The sequence below is a fragment of the Eucalyptus grandis genome, chromosome 1, assembly GCF_016545825.1.
Source record: "Eucalyptus grandis isolate ANBG69807.140 chromosome 1, ASM1654582v1, whole genome shotgun sequence".
Taxonomy (NCBI): Eukaryota; Viridiplantae; Streptophyta; class Magnoliopsida; order Myrtales; family Myrtaceae; genus Eucalyptus; species Eucalyptus grandis.
In genome coordinates this window covers 39,235,066-39,253,617 of record NC_052612.1, presented here as the reverse complement: position 1 = coordinate 39,253,617, position 18,552 = coordinate 39,235,066, and the positions used below count along the sequence as shown (strand labels likewise).

General features: G+C 39.3%; 2 protein-coding genes across 4 annotated transcripts; both read left to right on the top strand.

The window, feature by feature from the left end:
- The first annotated feature begins 678 nt into the window (after nucleotides 1-678).
- Nucleotides 679-7,855, top strand: LOC104441486 (probable sugar phosphate/phosphate translocator At1g06470). Of its 3 annotated transcripts, none has more exons than XM_010054658.3 (13): nucleotides 679-928; nucleotides 1,452-2,234; nucleotides 2,340-2,509; nucleotides 2,877-2,962; nucleotides 3,118-3,167; nucleotides 3,794-3,861; nucleotides 4,090-4,190; nucleotides 4,328-4,340; nucleotides 4,846-5,030; nucleotides 5,199-5,285; nucleotides 5,846-5,940; nucleotides 7,030-7,188; nucleotides 7,367-7,855. In XM_010054658.3, exons 2-12 carry the CDS (start codon nucleotides 1,699-1,701, stop codon nucleotides 7,145-7,147), a joined length of 1,509 nt encoding a protein of 502 aa, XP_010052960.2. In that variant the 5' UTR covers nucleotides 679-928; nucleotides 1,452-1,698; the 3' UTR covers nucleotides 7,148-7,188; nucleotides 7,367-7,855. The 3 variants fall into 3 exon arrangements, with proteins under 3 accessions (XP_010052960.2, XP_010052943.2, XP_018731504.2); XM_010054641.3 differs by having other exon boundaries at nucleotides 7,362-7,855; XM_018875959.2 differs by lacking the exons at nucleotides 679-928; nucleotides 1,452-2,234 and having other exon boundaries at nucleotides 2,346-2,509; nucleotides 2,857-2,962; nucleotides 7,362-7,855.
- Nucleotides 7,856-8,735: 880 nt separating this feature from the next.
- On the top strand, nucleotides 8,736-12,356 carry LOC104441475 (G-type lectin S-receptor-like serine/threonine-protein kinase SD2-5). The gene is made up of 2 exons (XM_039313661.1): nucleotides 8,736-8,896; nucleotides 8,977-12,356. The coding sequence occupies exon 2, from the start codon at nucleotides 9,037-9,039 to the stop codon at nucleotides 11,518-11,520; it is 2,484 nt and encodes an 827-aa protein (XP_039169595.1). The 5' UTR covers nucleotides 8,736-8,896; nucleotides 8,977-9,036; the 3' UTR covers nucleotides 11,521-12,356.
- The last annotated feature ends 6,196 nt before the right edge of the window (nucleotides 12,357-18,552 follow it).

The window sequence follows — 18,552 nt, the reverse complement described above, 5'->3', positions numbered from 1 at the left end:
CAGCAGTAATCTCGAAACGTAGCCCTCGTTCGACAAGGACGATGTACATCTCTGTTTGGCTACTAGGAATGTCGGCGACGCGAGTTCTTTACACAGTTCAATCAGTACGTAGGAACATGGGGAGCATGTGCCCAAATTTCGTTTGGAGTTGGATATGCATTTCAATGGTGGGTGACAATCCGGTTGACTGAAGTCGAAGGCAAGATTTCGATTGTCAAATAGAAGAAAAATCGCAATTAAATCAATTTTTTTCGAGTTTATAACAGTTAGATCTAACACGACGAATCATGAGATATAGGAAAATTGGATAAGGAATAAAACGTCCTTTTATAATTGTTTGAGATGCTAATTTTTCTGCAAGACAGAGAGTTTCAAAGCATAATCACTTCTATAGGGAAAGATGCATAATTATATATCATTTAAAAAAAACCAAGTAATATACAATTCGGCATGTTGTGGTCACAACCAGTCCATCGAAACTCAGCACCGAACATAATTTTCTCTTTTAAAATTTTCCGGAGTGAAACCGAGAAAGGGCCCATTTTTTAGAATTCTTTTATTAAATATAATTAGACATCATCTTAGGTAAATCAAAGGGGTAAAACAAAAAAGATTAAAAAAAGGAAGAATGTTTCTTCAGATCTACGATTTTAGACCAACGAAGCCGATCGCGCAACAGCAACAGACAATTACACCAAAACCGAAACGCCCAAGAAAGAAGAAAAAGTCAGTCCTCGTCGAACAGAAGAAGGAAACGCCGAAACCGAAGAAGCAACAGAACTCCACCCCCGCGCCGCACGCCATTCCATTCCCGTTCGAAATCTCTCGCCGGCTTCTCCAGCTCCCCCCTCGCGCACGACGAAACTCTCTAATCGGATCTCTCCCCAAAACCTCTGGATCCCTCCGCCTCGCGTCGGCAGCACGTCAGGTCAGTGCTCTCGATTCCACCTCCCCCTCCTCGTCTTCTTCCCTCGCGTTTCGATCCCTCGCGATTCCGACATTGCGCCCGTTTCGGATGGCTCGAGCTCGTTTTACGGCGATCGATCGTTTCCTTCGTCTGTCGGTGCTTTTCGAATGGCGATTCTTTTGGCCTTTTTCGATCCTTTCATTAGCAACCGGAGGTACGGAGACGCTGTTCGTGTCGATTGCGATTCGCGTCCCGTCTGAGTTTGGTCGGGTTGCTGGTTGGTTTGCTTGTGGAGAATGCCGTGGGGAGAATCTAGAATTTTGATCCGGTTTTTGGTCCGTTGAATCGAATCCGGACTGACGTCTCAGCAGAGTTTTGAAATGTTACTGTTTATCGTTTGGTTTAATGTCCCGAGTGAGCTCAATCTTGCCTCCGATGCCTGGCTTGTTGATGACGGCGAAAGAAAGTTGTCTTGAATGTGTTTTTGGTTGTTGAGTGGTTGAACTCGTTCTCATACGTATTACATATGTTTTTCTGGAAGCAGGGAAGGTTGCTTGAATCGAGTTTTATAGGTGATTGGAAATTGGCTAGCAGAAAAGTTCGAACAGACACCATTTATTTCTTCCAAATTTCATCAGCTTTCAGATCCAATCGGCTACTCTTTGAATGAGAGACTGTGTATCTTGTAGTTTTGCTGGTGGGACCACATATTCTGCTGTCTTGTTAGATAATGAAGTTGATATCGACAATATCCTGTAGTGTTAATGGCTCGAGCCTAGTGAAGGAAGGAGATGTTCGGCAGTGATTTGGTTGCAGAAGAGGTTGAACACACCATTAGAAGCTGCAGTCAAAGTGGAAGCCAGGCCGCAAGTCTGCGTCGAGAGCCTTCTTTCTCGGGATGGTGCAATGAGGATGGCGTAGTTCTTTTAAATATTCAGAAAGAAAACTCTGATGAATCAAATGAAGAGCCTGACTTTGAATTGCCGTTTCTCCAGCAGAACGAGCAGGGAAATGGGTTTCTAGGCCACAGTAGATATCAGTATAATAAGTTCCAGATGGATACTGTGCATATGAATGGAAGCAGTGTGGTCAATTCCTCTATACATGGAGAAGCAAGTAAATCTGAGAACTACTCTTCCCTAAATATTGAAGATGGATCATCCGTTAGAGAGAGAAATCTCTCAAATTTCAGTGCAGATGGCCTCAGTTCTATTAGTGGTCGTGAAGTATCTGCACCGGATTCCGAGAGTTCTATCTCTACTGCTAATGTGCTGAAGACATTGTTTTTCATACTTGTATGGTATACTTTCAGCACCCTTTTGACATTGTAAGTTACTTCATCTTCTAGTCAATCTTGAGAAATGCTTGTTTCCTTTATTTAAGTGGCATGTTGATGTACTCCTTCATTGTATCTCCCCCATAATGTGAGTAGGTACAACAAAACCCTACTAGGAGATGATATGGGAAAGTTTCCCGCTCCCATGTTGATGAATACCGTCCACTTCACTATGCAAGCCATTTTGGCGAAGGGCATCACTTGGTTTTGGTCTCATAAATATCAAACTAAGGTTACAATGTCATGGACAGACTACTTTGTGAGAGGTAAGCCTGTGGACTATTAGTTTTTTATTTTTTTATTTTTTGCGATTAAAGGTGGCCCTGATTCTGCATGATAATTGAATCTCTTTTAGACACTTGATATCTTGAAAATGTGTATAAGTTACGGTGGTGCTAAGCATGGATATGGTGATGTATGTCCAATTTAAAAGCTTACAGCTTTGGCTTCAGTAGTTTATCCATCAGGGCCTCTTTGATGAAATGATTGTGACCAATTTGAGTCTTTTAGTTCTCCTAGGGTTGGTTTTGTTCACAACCACAGGATATTTACATTTCTTTCTGTAATATTTTTGAAAATTAGTTAATTAACTTTCGATCAACTAATGCGACAGATGGAATTTGCCTTTCACAGTTGTACCAACTGCACTTGCAACGGCCATGGATGTGAATCTCAGCAACGAATCCCTTGTCTTCATCTCTGTTACATTTGCAACGATGGTGAGTTTTTATAGTTGCATGTTAAAGATGCTTGCCCATGCTTTCTTTGTTTGCTTTTGGTTCTATGTTTCATCGGCTCATTCATAGTTCTAGTTATCATCCCTTGCAAATTGGTCAACTTCAACTCTCTGTTTTTTTTATTTTTCTTTTTGCAGTGTAAATCAGCAGCTCCTATATTTCTTCTATTGTTTGCTTTTGCTTTCAGGTGAATTTTCTTCTTAACCTTTACCGCATCAAAATTTCTGCAACTTTTCTGTAATTTTGCTAAGATGTCGTCAGACTAGCATTACCATCCTGCTTCAAAGAGTCATTATGATTTATATGACTATAATTGTGTCTCACAGTACTTTAAGATTCCCAATGATATTGGAGTTTCTTGTTTCAGAATGGATGTTTGGTATGTGTTCTCTGTTTTCGTAATCATCTAGTTGAATGTTTGTTTCGATCTAGTAAAATTTCATGGTTGTATGTGTATACTGAGCAGTCATATTATTCTACTGGCTCTCTTTTCATCCTTCAATATCTGTTGGGAGTGGGATGGAAACCTCTATACTTAAGGGCTAATTTTATGTTTTTGACCAAGTTGTCTTGGATGGCGACATCCCCACAGAGTCATGATATCTACTGTTTGCTAGGTTGTGCAGTGATGGCTGATTTAATCCTGCTCCTCGATATTATAACAAAGAAGGATCAATTTCTTTGCATAGAATGGCAGAGTTTCATTATATTTGCATTTGCTCATACCATTCCAAATCCCTCTCCTTTGTCCTTTATTCATCTCCTAGCGAAATCTCATTCATTCCCTGTTCTATCTTAATGTTTTGTTTAAAGGTTGGAGTCTCCCAGCATTAAACTCTTGGGTATAATGATTGTCATCTCTATTGGAATCTTATTAACAGGTATGTAATGGATTTTTAATTTGTTTGTTCTATTTATTTATGGATTATGCCTTGTCAGTATTTTATGTTAGAAGCCCAGATGCAGTAATCTTTTTAAGTTACTGCAGGAATGTACTAAAATTTATGAGTCAAGATGTGTTGGCCTTAATAATTTTTTCTGTAATTTTCTCTGGGTTTTCATGATTTTTCCTTTTTTGCCTTGGCTTTTTTTTATTTTCTGCTTCTCAGTTGCAAAGGAGACTGCTTTTGAATTCTGGGGGTTTATTTTTGTTATGCTTGCTGCTGTTATGTCTGGATTTCGCTGGTGCATGACTCAAATACTGCTTCAGGTACAACATACATTGTCCTTCATTCATCACTTCTAGCAAAGATATGCCAGTTGCTTGGACTAACTTTATTTCTGTTGTCTTGTTATCTTGGGGGAAAAAAAAAAACTCTGAATCCTAATGCCATTACTGATCTGAAGAAAGAGGCCTATGGTAAGTGTTTCTTTCATTTCTCTCGCAGTAGTAGAACAACTTCAAGGGCCTACAGGTTCTATACTATGTTTTCTGTCTGTTTGAGCGCATGAATGTTCTGTTTCCTTATAAAAATACTGATCCATTCGACTCTGTAAAAGTTCAGTGTTTTTATAGAAAATGATGGGTAAAATACAGAAGATAATGTTAATACTTGTACAAGAGCATTAGATATTTATGTGGAGAGTTATATCTTGGACAGTGTTCAAGTTTCTTGAAAACCTGGTCTTGTTGAATTGTTGTGGATTTTTGGCATTTGTTCAATGAAATGGGAGGTCTAAAATGGGGTTAGTTCTGCTACATAGATACTAGTTTCTGCTGTACAGGTGAAAATTACTTTTTGAGCCAGCTTATCTAAAAGAATTTACTCAAGCTTGCCATTTGATCAATGTTACACTTTTTTTATCTTTAAAATTGATTGCAAATTATAGATAATGATGCACACACGTCTTGATTTTTGTTTCAGGTTTAAAAGATCCACTGACCTTGATGAGCTATGTAGCTCCGGTGATGGCACTAGCAACTGCTTTTCTTTCCCTTTTGTTGGATCCATGGGATGAATTCAAAAATAATAAATATTTCGATAATTCACATCATGTCACACGAAGTTGCTTACTGCTGCTTCTGGGTGGAACACTGGCCTTCTTCATGGTAGGTACATTGCGTACATGGTGGAACTTGTATCACTTTTAAGCTGGTGTGTTATTTTTATATGTAATTTCATAGTTGAGCTGCTTGTTGCTACTATTATGTAGGCTTTTTTGCTAGTTGCTGCTGTTTAGAGGTTTGACATGTCTTCACATTGTCCTTTTGTTGCAGGTTTTAACAGAGTACATTCTTGTCTCAGTGACTAGTGCTGTTACAGTTACAATTGCTGGTGTTGTCAAGGAAGCTGTTACCATTTTGGTGTGGACTTCTCTCTACGTCATTCTTGCTTGTTTATATGGACATGTATCTTCAGAAATATGTGCTAAAATATTCTGTAAAGGTTCAGTTTTTTTCTGCAAAAGCTCATTGTCATTAAGAGAGAATTAAAATCATTCTACAGTAAAATGTCCAATGTGAATGAAAGAGAAGATGAAAATTTTCCTCAACTCTTGTTATCTCATGTTTATTCAATACTGAAACTAACTGGGTAATCAGCTAGCCATGTGGGAAGAACTGACCACTCCGACGTACTTCATCCAATAAGGATTATGTAATATATGCCGGAGTGGCCTTCTATGACGTCACCGACAAGACAATAGTTTTATGTCTGACTTGTTAGTTAATTGATGACTAGGCTTTATTGGTCCAGTAGCCTGATGTTACTTAGCGTATCTTGGTTCTTCTTCTTCTTCTTCTTCTTCTTCACTCACACACTTCCATTTTTAGATATTTTTTTGTTGTACATTATTATTATTAACTTAACCCTATTCATGTAGAGTTGCAAGTCATTTTATTTTGTACTCTATGATGTTTTTCAGGTTGCGGTGTTCTATTTCCATGATGAGTTTACCTGGTTGAAGGGACTTGGTCTCCTGACAATTATGCTTGGCGTCAGTTTATTCAATTGGTACAAGTAAGTTCACAGTAGATGCAATAGTATGTGTTCTTTCAAAACTATCTTTTTTCCATGCAGGATAAATAATCCATCTAGTTAGATTTGGCACTGCTTTGCTATCGGCTTTTATGCTTTGTCACTTGTAATGAACATCCACAGATGCCTAGGAAATGCATGTCTTACTCTTGCATTATTTTGATGTTCATTTTACTCGATAGTGCAGTTTTAATTTTTATTTTTATTTTTTTTCTGGGGTGCACATTTTACCATGTTGATTTCCTGTGAACAAAGAAAAAGTTATTGATGAAATGCCAGTGCCAACTTGATTAACAGACAGATACAGCATACCAAATTGTTAGATTTCAAACTTTTTGGATAATTGCTGAAAGACCCAAAACAGATATTCTACTCTGAGAGCTGAGAATTTTACTTGCCAAAAGTAGGTGGAAGAACAGAATAGGCCTATCATTTGTTGTTGTGAGAGATTTGAATACCCTGCTAGGTCTATTATTCCTTGTTGCTAGATGTACTATGGCCTGACCACGCAAGGCGTGCAGCATTACTTAAATGAGTCTCATAATATAATATCATATAATACCTAGGAAAAGCATGTTTGATATTAAACATGCAATGATGCAAATTATTAGAACTTGCATAAAAGAAGTTCACAAATGTGTATTTTGCTTATTGTAACTTTGAGATGCTTTAAGGCCACGATAGTGTCAAAGAGGCACGAGTCATTTGAATTCTCTTCAGGGTTGTAGCTCACCTTTTCTGTCAGTTTTTAACTTGTGTTGGCAAACTAGTGGACTACATAGTCCATTAGCAGAAGCAGTCTAGACTTGCACAGGGACAACCCTTTCAGTGCTAGTTCATCACTTGGTTTTTACTTGGCTCTTACATGTCTTTCTTCAATATGAAGGTAAATAGAGTTTATCCTGTGAATTTTTTCTTCTAATGAGGTGTTTGCTCTATTGACTGACTGTCATGATTCTTAGTCCTCATCTTTTTGTATGATTTGTTAGCTAAATCACTCGTTTTGTTCCTTGTTTCATTTCCACTGTGGTGTTAAGGACTAATCATCTTCTTTGTTCGTTGATTCTGCAGATATCAAAAGCTACAAAAAGGGCATTGTGAAGATGATCATTCGGGATCACCTGCAAGAAATGCTTCGGCAAAATACGTTATTCTTGAGGAGATGGAGGATCAAGATGATGAAACTTGATTACTGCAGGAATATGATCCTGTACTCTTGATGAGTCTCAAGTGAGTTTATCTCCACCGTAGCGGGATTATATTAAGTTGCTTGATATATCATGTCTGTTGCACTTCAATAAATCTTTGGAGCTGTGCTTTAATGTCATGCTTATAAATCTCGCCTGCAAATGCATGACGATGCATAGCAATTATGCTTGTTGACCTGTTCTTTTTTCATTCAGGACAGCTTCTTGAAGCTTTGTGAAAATGTCTCATCACTTCTGGTGCTGAGTTTTGTTTCTCCACAACGGTCACTGCGAGGCCCTGTCTGTTTTTATATGAAGACACGCATTTTGGAATTTCAGTAAGACTAGCCACGCATCCTTGCCGCTTGAGTGCCTGCAATCAATTAAAAGCCGATGCTCTTTTCTCGAGCATCCGTCAGAGGTTTCCCATTAGGCGGTCGTTGTTTCTACACATCAAGACTGCTAAGTGGCAAACCTTTATTTCATGAGATGTAATTCCAAATTGGATAGCCTTTTTGCGCTAAGATGCTAAACACGTAGACGACCATTGTGTACTTAGAATTATTCCAAGCATTCTGCCTTTTGGTTTTCTCCGTTTATTTCACTCTTCCTTCTCATCTGGTCCCATTGTGGGATTGTTATGGCTGTAACATGTGGACCACTTTACGTGGCATCTATAGTGGAAGTCGGTTCTTTGTTCGAGCAGTGTCCTTTTTGATTGCATCTTCTTTTTCCCTTTGATCTAATAATGCAAGACCTTTCCTGCACGCGAAAGCAAATTTATCTTGGACACTTTGTCCCGATCGAGTTTTTCGCTCTATTTTTTTTTTCTTTAATCAAAACTAATTGCGTCATTACCGAGTGCGGTTGGTGTCAATCCAAAAGGACTTGTCATATCTCGCCCTTTGGATAGTGTTGCCTTGTGGAACGCGCTAGCGACAAGAAATAAGTGGGAAGCTTATCTCAATGCTAGTGGAATTGAACTATGTGGCTGCGTCCAACCAAAAACGTTCTATTCTTTATTACACGTTTATATCCTTTCAATGATAGAAGCTCTTGAAGTGAGTGCAGGTGCGAGGATTGAAACTGAAACTTAGTAGCATAATCATAAGCAGCAACTGGAACTTATGCGCATAGAAATGCCGTCACGAAAACTGCAATGAACTTGTTCTTCTGGCGTTTGAGGGCATCCCCTTTCTTGACTTGATAACTATTTGCACCGGCAAAAACGATATGTATTTCCATAATGAGCGAACCTCTAGTGCTTGTTCTGGTTCCTAAGACACAAGGAAAGTTCTGCTAACTAGAGGTTGCGATTGTTCTCGAGAATCAGTGAATAGGCACTTGGTATTAATTTCTGTGGAATCAATCATTCTTGAGAGGAAGCCATCAATTTCTGTGGAATCAATCATTCTTGAGAGGAAGCAGACGGGAAGTTTAATAGGCGCAAAAGTCAATGTAGACGGTTTCACGAAGTCACGTTCTCTGTCTTGCGCAATTAATGTTGTTAGATAGTGACAATAAATTTTCTTCCAAAGACTGTTCTCCCTTGTTGTGGAATGTTAGTTGATCTATCCATTTCTTCTGGCCTACTTGGGGAGGCCAAAGTTGACCCACACTCTTATGGTTCAAGATTTCAACATAACCTTAATGGTGCCAACCAGACCATTAAATTCTAGACCATGTAAAAAAGATTATAACAGCACTTGCACTCAACAGTGTCAAAGAGCAGCTTTCCAGCTCACATGGAGGTGATTCCGGATCGACCTTTCGTACCTTTCTTATTAGTATTTACTTACCTGTTCTTCCAGATATCATGACTATCGCTCAGTCGCAGATAACCTCTTGCAAGAGACATCCTTGTACACGACTCTAACTGGTCTCTGGTAGGATGATTTCTTCTTGTCTCCGTGCTCCTTCTCCGAATCTCCTCCTTCTCTCTCTTCTAGTACTCCTTCCATCACTAACTATGGCCGAGTCCTGGAATGGATCTTCATCGGTTAGTGCTCCTGCTGCGTGGAACGCCAGTAGACCTTACGACTACAATCTACCTCGAGATGGTTTTCAGGTGGGTATCAAGATCGTGCTTTACCGGCAAAACTCAGGGCCAAGTTTCTTTTATGGCTTCACATGCTACTCCGATGGCCTCTGCGACTTTGGCCTGTTCATTTTCCAACTGATTGAGGACATGAAAAGCGTCTCGCCAGTGAGCGTGTGGTCGGCTAACCATGGTAAACTCATGGAGGACACTGCTCAGCTGCTACTCACCGAGGAGGGCAATTTAGTCTTACTGGGTAGCAATGGAAACAAGATTTGGTCCACGGATACCGCCGATAGGCGTAGGTCAGCCGCAGGGTTAAACTTGACCGAAGCTGGAAATGTCGTGCTCTATGACAGAAGCAACGCAATCATTTGGCAGTCTTTCAATCACCCTGCAGATTATTTCCTTCCTGGACAGGTGCTACATCCCGGAATGAAACTTACGGCGACGTCACCCACGCCAGATGGGAGGGCACCAGTCTACACATTCGCTGTTGAGGATCGTGTAGGCTTTGTGGCATCTGTAACAACACGTGGTTCTCCCCAGACTTACTATAAAACGAGTGATGTAAGTAAAATGACAAGCGACATCGGACAGGTTGCAGCATTTTACACGAATGGAAGATTCGGTGAGTTTGTTCTTCCCACCACGTCATTGGCTCAGTTTATAAGGCTGAGTTCTGACGGGCATCTGTGGCTTTACGTTCACGATGGGAACTATAGCTTCAATTTTAAGGATGTTCTCACAGATATGATTGGCTATTGCGGTTATCCACTGGTGTGTGGGACTTATGGCATTTGTTCAGAGGCGTCTATGAGCCGTCAATGTCTTTGTCCAATTGAGACAGGATACTTCAAAGAAATTAAAGAGAGGCAACCGGAAAAAGGTTGCAATGCTAGCACGTCCATCTCTTGCGATTCTCCAAATCACACTTTTGCAGAAATTAAAAATATCTACTACTTTGCTTTTTCTTGTGATATTCGTGCCGATATCCCAAACACGACCATAGAGATTTGCAAGGAAGCTTGTTTGAGTAAAGGGTGCTCATGCACAATGGTATTATTTCACAATGATACGACTTTCTCTGGTGGAGACTGTTATTTGGTGTCAGATTCCTTTTCGTTTATGGATAACACTTACACGGGCCGTACCCCTAATGCCTTAGCGTTGATTAAAGTAGACAATGCTTCCAGAAATCTGATGTCACCGCCTACAAGAAGGGGAAGGGGACGAACTAGGATCATACTTGGGACTACTGTTGCAGTCGTCTTGATGTTTTTGGTTGGCACATTTGGCATTTTTGCCCGATGTAAGGTAAAAGCAGATGATGTTGAGGATGATGATTCAGACTTACCGAGGCTGCAAATAACTCGATTCTGTTATGAGGACCTGAAGGCCATGACAGGAGATTTCACCGTCAAGCTAGGGGAAGGAGGATTTGGCTCGGTGTTTTTAGGAACTTTACCCAACGGCATTAGGATTGCAGTTAAGCGCCTTGATGGTTTTGGTCAAATAAAGAAATCATTCTTGGTGGAGGCTGAAACCATTGGCATTATCAATCATGTCAATCTGGTAAGACTACTTGGATTTTGTGCTGAAAAATCACTTAGGCTTTTAGTGTATGAGTACATGTGCAATGGTTCTCTTGATAAGTGGATCTTCCATAAAGTTGAAGAGTTTGACATCTGTTGGCAAGTAAGAAGAAAGATTATCCTCAACATTGCCAAAGGACTAGCCTATCTCCATGAGGAATGCCATCAAAAAATAATTCACTTAGACATCAAACCCCAAAATATACTACTGGATGAACATTTCAATGCGAAGCTTGCTGATTTTGGGTTGTCGAAGCTTATTGGTAAGGACGAAAGCCATGTCATGACGACCATGCGAGGAACACCAGGTTACTTGGCTCCGGAATGGCTAAACTCTGTTATCACGGAAAAGGTAGACGTGTACAGTTTTGGCATTGTGACGTTAGAAATCCTATGTGGGAGGAAAAATGTGGACCGATCTTTGCAGAGTGATGAAGTGCATATGTTGACCCTTTTCAAGTGCAAAGCAGAACAAGAACAACTACTGGACATGGTTGATAAGTCTAGTGGTGACATGCAACTACACGGCCAAGAAATTGTCAAGATAATGAAAATCGCAGCATGGTGTTTGCAAGATGATTATAGTAAGAGGCCTTCCATGTCTACAGTGGTTAAATGCTTGGAGGGCCTAGTTAGTATAGACAGCTCAAGTTATAGCTTCTCTGTTCCTTCTAGTCACAGCGAGCAGATTGTTGACGAAGTTACTCAGCTATCAGCCTTGCAATTATCAGGTCCTAGGTGAAGAAGTCCAATTTCTAACGTAAGTTCTGACGCTTCGATGGTTTGACTCCTTTGATAGTGCTGAGATTCTCAGTTCATCCAGATTACAGCGATTACATTGTGGATCAATTTACCAAGCTAGCCTCGCGATCATCACATCCTAGGTGAACAGAACTTGTTTTACTCATAAGTTCCTAGGCATTAATTCTTTAAGAGCTCTCACTGCATTATTAAACCTTGGTATGAAGTCTTCGTGCAAGATAATGATATGAATGGGGTAAATGAGTTTCATTAGGGGCTGACATAATCTCAAAGGACAAGAGGATGATGAACGATGGTCAAAGGCAGCATTTAAATGGGATATCATGCATTGGTTTGTTGTTCTTGAGCAAACACTGAGCCACTAACAAGTCTAATTTAAGGTATTTTAAGATGCTTGTCAACCTGTGCAATCTCCCATTCAGATCAGCTTCACTGAAGCTTTGTGAAAATGTCTTGGTCACTTGCTTCTGGTCGAGTCCTGGTTTCTCAGGTTCGCCATTTCACTCAAGCAAGGCTCCTTCTGCTTCTGATACGAAGACAGGCAACTAGTAATGCTAACAAGCGATTAGCAATGCTGGACATCTCCATCTCATGAGATGGACTCCCGATGGGATTTAACCGTTTTGCCGTATTTTCCAAGATGTTAACATGCAGAGGGCCACTGTAAGCTTCATCATTTCGAGCATTTGGCGTTTTCATTTCCACCATTTTCTTGTACTCTGCCTTCTCATTTGGCTCATTGTGGGATTTCTATTGCTGTAACATGCGAACGCATTAGGTGTCATTCATAGTGGAAGTCATTTCTTTGTTTTAGCAGTTTGCTCCCATTTATAGTAATGTTCTTGTTCTTTTCTCTAACAGTGGTTAATCTTTCCTGTGTGCGAAACCAAACTGTGCTACATGACTTTGTTTTCCCATTATCATCACTCAGACCTGCCTGCGTTCTTGTTAGCTTCATCAGCGGCTAAAGCAGGTTATGAAGAACCTACAAAAATTTGCACATCATCTGCTTCAGGAACACAAAGGAGAACTTTTCAGTTTAAAGGAAGAGATTAAAAGGTGTTTGATATTACGCTTTGACCTTAGAAAAACCCGAACATCTTGGGTCTATATATCTTTTCATCAAGATAAAACCCAATGTTGATAAAGATTTGTACATCTCAGGATATGGAATTCCATATGGCATGATCTATAAACTATATGAATTAAGATTATCATTTGGGCCATTGTTGATGATGAGTTTGCTTTATGTGGTCTAAAGATCATATAGTGTCATTTCGGGATTCCCATTAATATAGGATATTGAAATGATCAAAAGGTTTTGAACAATTGTTCTCAAGAACTCACATAATTAGAGATGAGTAGTTTGATCACTAGAGATGGGTTCCAAGAAAATTACCATCCAATTCACTTGTAAATTATATAAAATATGATTGGGCCATTCTTCTACCTCTATCGAGATATCCGATGGTTTTACTTTCAAAGAAGTTTGATATTCAATCCCTCGAAAGGAAGAAAATAAACCTTGACTATTAGTATACAAGGACAAATTAAGAAAGTAAATGTTAATAATGGAACACATAGCATAACTGTTAATGTTGATCAATTAAATATATCAGCTCCTAAGTGAAAGTGCTAGTACGTGCACCTAGAGGGGGGGGGTGAATAGGTGTAAAAACAGATTCTGCAAAATGCAGTGAAAACCTTTACTTTTTTAACCTGAGTCTGAATAATAACAGACTTTTGAAACTGAGTCTGAAGAGCAGCAGATTTTGAGCAAGATTAGACTTTAGCAGTTAAATAGAAGTATGAACAAAATAAAGGAGTTCAGGGAAAAGAATAGAACACAAGGTTTATAGTGGTTCGGCTTAGACCAAGCCTATGTCCACTTTCTCACGCTAACAACCTTCTTGGCTGAATTCCACTATGCAATCAACAAGAGATTACAACTTTGAGTGCAAACACTTAGTAGTAGATCACACTATCTCACTAAGTCACTCTTTTGATATTTCTCTCACGATTACAAACGTTTAAGCTCACCAAAGACAAGTGTATAAACAAAGATCGCTCAGACTTTGGAATTATAAATTCTACGCTCCGTCTCTTACTTGCTCATCGGTCCTTCATCTCCTTAAATACCCCTTTACTTCCAAACTAGCCGTTGGACAATATCTTGAGGATCGTCTTCCAATCTACCCGTTGGACAGATCTGTATCTAGAAGATTTGGTAGCCGTTGAGTGACAAAGGTAGAATCCCAAATTGATTTCGATCGCCCATACAAACAGAATCTTGGTTTCCATAAGTAGAGTTTCTTCGTATAAAAAGTTATTGTCTCCAAGATTTAATTGTCAATCAATTAGATTGAGTCAATCAAATCAATCTTGATGCAGAATCCAAACCAGATCACTAGTCGATATATGTTCGGGGCTTGTGTTACGTTCTGTCGAATCTGGATGTAAAGTTAATAGACTTTACATTCTGAGTCTGAGTGCAATAGATTTTATAATCTGAGTCTGAGTGCAATAGACTTCACAATCTGGGTCTGAACATATTCTGCTTCTGAACAATTTTAGCTTTAAGGTCTGAACATAGTCTGAATAAGTTCAGCTTCAGTATAGAGTTGTCTTCTAGTTCTTCATTCTCGTTCAGTCTGGAATTTGTCAGAGTGAGCAAACTTCTGATGTAGAACAGACTTTGACACTAAAGTTTGGCAATCTTTAAACTTTGACATAGAAGTCTGGAAATTTTCAGAATATACTTTGGACATGTGTTACGTTCAGTCTTCTGGCCGTCTTCAGACTTTGACAATATCCTTTACATGTTCTATCATCTGCATAGTCTATTACTTAACCATTAAATATGTTAGTAGCCTTTGATTTATTTTGTCATTTTCAAAATATCATAAGGAATTTCCCTAACACTAAGTAGCACCGACACCGATATATAATACGTAATATGATATGACACGCTGACATTTCATTTCTCAAATAATAGAGAATTCTAATACGTTGGGACACGTTATATATTAAATTTATATTTTTATATATACATGATAAATGATCATTTTTATGATTATTTTAATCAAATTAATTTGATTTAAATTCACAAATAGATAAATAATAAAAAATAGCATAGAATGAATTTACACTAAAAATATTAATCCACCATTTGTTAATTTCATACATTGTTTCAATTTGACAAATTCAACTCTATTTCAATAATTCATAAAACTTGGAGGGAAAAAAAAAGAAAAAGTAATCCACATTCTAGACTCAAGTGTCATAACGTGTTGGAAGAGAAGATAAAAAAAAAAAAAAACTCAGGGGGTGAATTTTATATTATGGGAAGTGAGAATCATAAGGGAAGAGAAGACTAGTTTTTTTTTTTCTTTATATATTTATGTGGCACCCCACGAACGGCCCCCAACGGCCCCCGAAACCGTTAGGGTCGCCACTGTTCGCTTACCTTTCACTTGACCTGATAATATAATACTCTGATACCAAAGAATTTCATTATAATTCATAAATCCTAGGGGTTTACATCTTTTAGATCGGTCCCTGCGCAATTTGTATGGCGGAAGCGTATCCAACAACTCCATTCCCTATATTCAGAAAACGATGCACACCAACTAAACATTTTTATAAGTTAAAGCCGAACACTTTTATTTACATAACTTGATGGACATCATTAATCGGTACATCAAAATGCCAAGGTTTTTTATACTCGGTTATATTTTAAAAGATGACCGATATCTTTTCCAACAGTTATATACTTAAAGTCTATCGATCAGTGTCAGCGTCCAAAAGTTCCTTCCTTTGCTATCCTCCTCCTCACAGCCATATCTAACCACTCGGTCCATCTGCTGGTGGCGGCGGCGGCAGAGGTATATTGTCTAGTCTGAAATGTTAGTCCCAAAACGGGGTGAGTACAACCACTCAACAGTAAAAGATTTATCAAGCTACATCAAGCAGTACCATCAATATCTAGACTCATGCAGGATAGACAAGATCAGGTAGTCAAGGGATCATTATACATCAAAATCATGAAATTCTTTAATGCAATGGCAAATGCAATTTCAAAAGATTCAGATGCATCATGTCCAGATTACACAAGTCCCGATCATAGGGCCAAACTATAATGACACGTCATGCCATACAATTTAGTCCCATAACCAGACCACACTCACACTTAATATAATCGTCCGTTTTATTATTCAAAAGGTTTCATCCCCCAGAGGACCAATGTTTGCATTATTCTGGGATTTCGCACCCATTCCTGGTGTCACGGAAGCCTCCGGGCATATATTCAAAATACAACCGGGCATCCAAAGGGCATCGAATCATTCGAACCTTTGGGCATCTCGCACTTCACCTGGCATCACGAGGAATCACTGGGGACCATAGACATGGTTACCTCGGCCATCCGGAATTACGTACCGACAAGCATACCACTGGGCATCCCGAAGCTCTTGGGGAAAAACCTCTGGGCATGTATTCAAAATACAATCAGACATCCAAAGGGCATTGAATCATTCGAACCTTTGGGCATCCCGACTCCCGAGGCATCGTTGACTCGAGGTTCCAACGGTAATAATTAACATCTTAATTTTCAAAAACACTTTTCAATGCAATGACAAAATGTCTCTTGAGTCTCATCACATCTCAATATTACACGATATGCCAATGCCAGTATCATCATATCACATAACAACCCAAGATGCATTCACTTTTGAAATCAGTTGAGCAAAGTCGGAGTAAAACAGCTTAAAAACCAGAATGTGCAGTTTTAATGAAAATTTCGGAATAACCCCTAAATGAACTCAGAAAATTATGAAATTTGGATATGTTGTAAAAAAGACCTAAAGGAAAATGTTTTATGAAGAACACTAAGTCAGATTCATTGTATATCGAGAGCAGTAATTTCGATATTCCTTACTAACACTCTGTAATAGCTTCCAGATTTAACATTTATAAGGAAAATCGTTTTACTGACCAAAACTTGTCCATTTATTCTCAAATTTTGATATGTTATTCCTAAGGATGTTTCCTACAACTTTAATTAAGGATTCGAAGTCTAATTCCGGCTAGATAATTACAGAAAATTCATGGAGTCACCGAAGGTCACGCTGTTCTCTACAAAACAGTATACTAACCTAAAGAGAATTATTCCTACCCTTGAATCTCGGCATCCAACGCCCACAATTAAGTATATACAAGTATATTACACTACAACACACCCTCTTCACTTCCAAAAATCCACCATAGTTAGATCTCTAAATTCTTGTTCCAATTTAAAATTCGAAATCCACAATACATGCCCTGTTTTTACTTAGCTTCTAGGTCTAGCTTCATCTTATATGTCAAAATCAACATGCAGCTCTCAATTTCACATTTTCTCACATCTACCAACTCTTCACTAGATAATAACAGCATGTAAATACATAGGTTGATGAACTTCCACTTGCCTCACTCCTAAGCTCAATCGACAAACTGAACAAGAAGCTCGCGGGTCTTTGGATGCGGCTCAACAGCGGCGAAGACCGACGGCGGCAGCTTGCATGAGCATGGACGGAGGGCGGTCTCCTTTCCCTCTTCCTTCGCTGCCCTCTCTCGCAGATCGCTCGCTAGAACTCTCTCTCGCTCGCTGGTTATTTCGCTCGGTTCCTCTCTCTCCTCTCTCTCAATCACACGAGCACTTTGCTCTTTCAATTCTTTAATTAATCTAATTACTGCATGCAGGTTATTTGGTGGCATCATCCAATGAAGCCAGCTGGTGAACGTGGCAGGTGGAGGAAACGTGTCCATCTCCTCTGGCCGCATGGGCCTCGACGGCTGCCCCTTCGTGCAGCTGTCCTCGCTTGAATTCCCTGCTGGCATGAGGTCTCGGTTGCGTGGCTTTTGCTGGCCGACCCATCTCCATGCAGTGAACGTGGCAAGGAAGTCAGCCTCTCCAAGTTTATTGACTCTTGAAGGAATAACGTGCATGGAGCATTGTCGATCCCATGGTCTTCGTGGTCCAGCCATTTTCCTTTCATTCAATCCATCAAATGTACTTGTTCATGACTAAAATTCTTGCATAGGGGAAGAACCCGACAAACTTGTACGGTGATTCAAATTCATCTCTTCACGTGCTGATTCACAAAATGGAGAGGTGTGCAGGGTCCTCGTGCACGATCCAACTTCTCCAAAATTAAATTCTTAATTTCAGCAAATGCGTGGGCTGAAATATATTTACTTAACGTGACTATACGGGGCAGCAGCAATGTACATAGGAGGTTTAGTTCGTAGGGTACGAATGTAAGTGGAAGAGGGTCTCAGTCATGATGTTACACAGGGATAATTTTTGACGGTCGGACCATTACCAAAAGTAGCATATCGGTCCAACAATAATACAAATCAATATCCATAAATGGCACCAATGACATAGTCCGAATGATACCTCCATCACTTAGCTACAGACCATCGCGCGTCAGCAAAATTTTTCGGATGCCACAATTTATTATTTATTATTATTTTAAAATACTTTTACATTTTGTTCTCTTATTTATTACAAATTTTTAAAATTGACCTGTGTGTGTCGGAATTCCGAACTTATATTTTGAAATTCTCGCCTCACGTGTCGAAGAGTGTCGGGAGAGTGATCGGGTGTCGAATATTTTGACACTTGTTGACCGAGTGTCGAGAGTGTCTGACACGAAAAGAAAAGAGAGTGTCTGACACAACATGAAAGCTCTCGAAAAGTGTTGGTACTTCCTAAATCAGCTCATAAATAGAGGATGGATTTGCTATTGTTCTTCATGAAGAAAATAATTAGGGACGAAATTAAATAGTCAACTTGTTTCATTCTTAATGGTTCTAGCAAAAATTAACAAATTTCAGAAGAAATTATGAATTTTCTGCTACAAGGTTTAAGCGGTTTAGATTAGAGAAAATATTTCTGATTAGATGTCAAGTTTTGTTGACCAATTGATGAAAGATGAAAACCATATAATCTAAACAATCACACGGTGTT

What these genes read in the sequence shown, in the direction of transcription:
- LOC104441486 (XM_010054658.3), top strand. Translation starts at nt 1,699, where the DNA reads ATGTTCGGCAGTGATTTGGTTGCAGAAGAGGTTGAACACACCATTAGA. An exon ending in CTGTTACATTTGCAACGATG is followed by an intron (nt 2,963 to 3,117) that starts GTGAGTTTTTAT and finishes TTCTTTTTGCAG; the next exon opens with TGTAAATCAGCAGCTCCTAT. An exon ending in GAACACTGGCCTTCTTCATG is followed by an intron (nt 5,031 to 5,198) that starts GTAGGTACATTG and finishes CTTTTGTTGCAG; the next exon opens with GTTTTAACAGAGTACATTCT.
- LOC104441475 (XM_039313661.1), top strand. Translation starts at nt 9,037, where the DNA reads ATGATTTCTTCTTGTCTCCGTGCTCCTTCTCCGAATCTCCTCCTTCTC.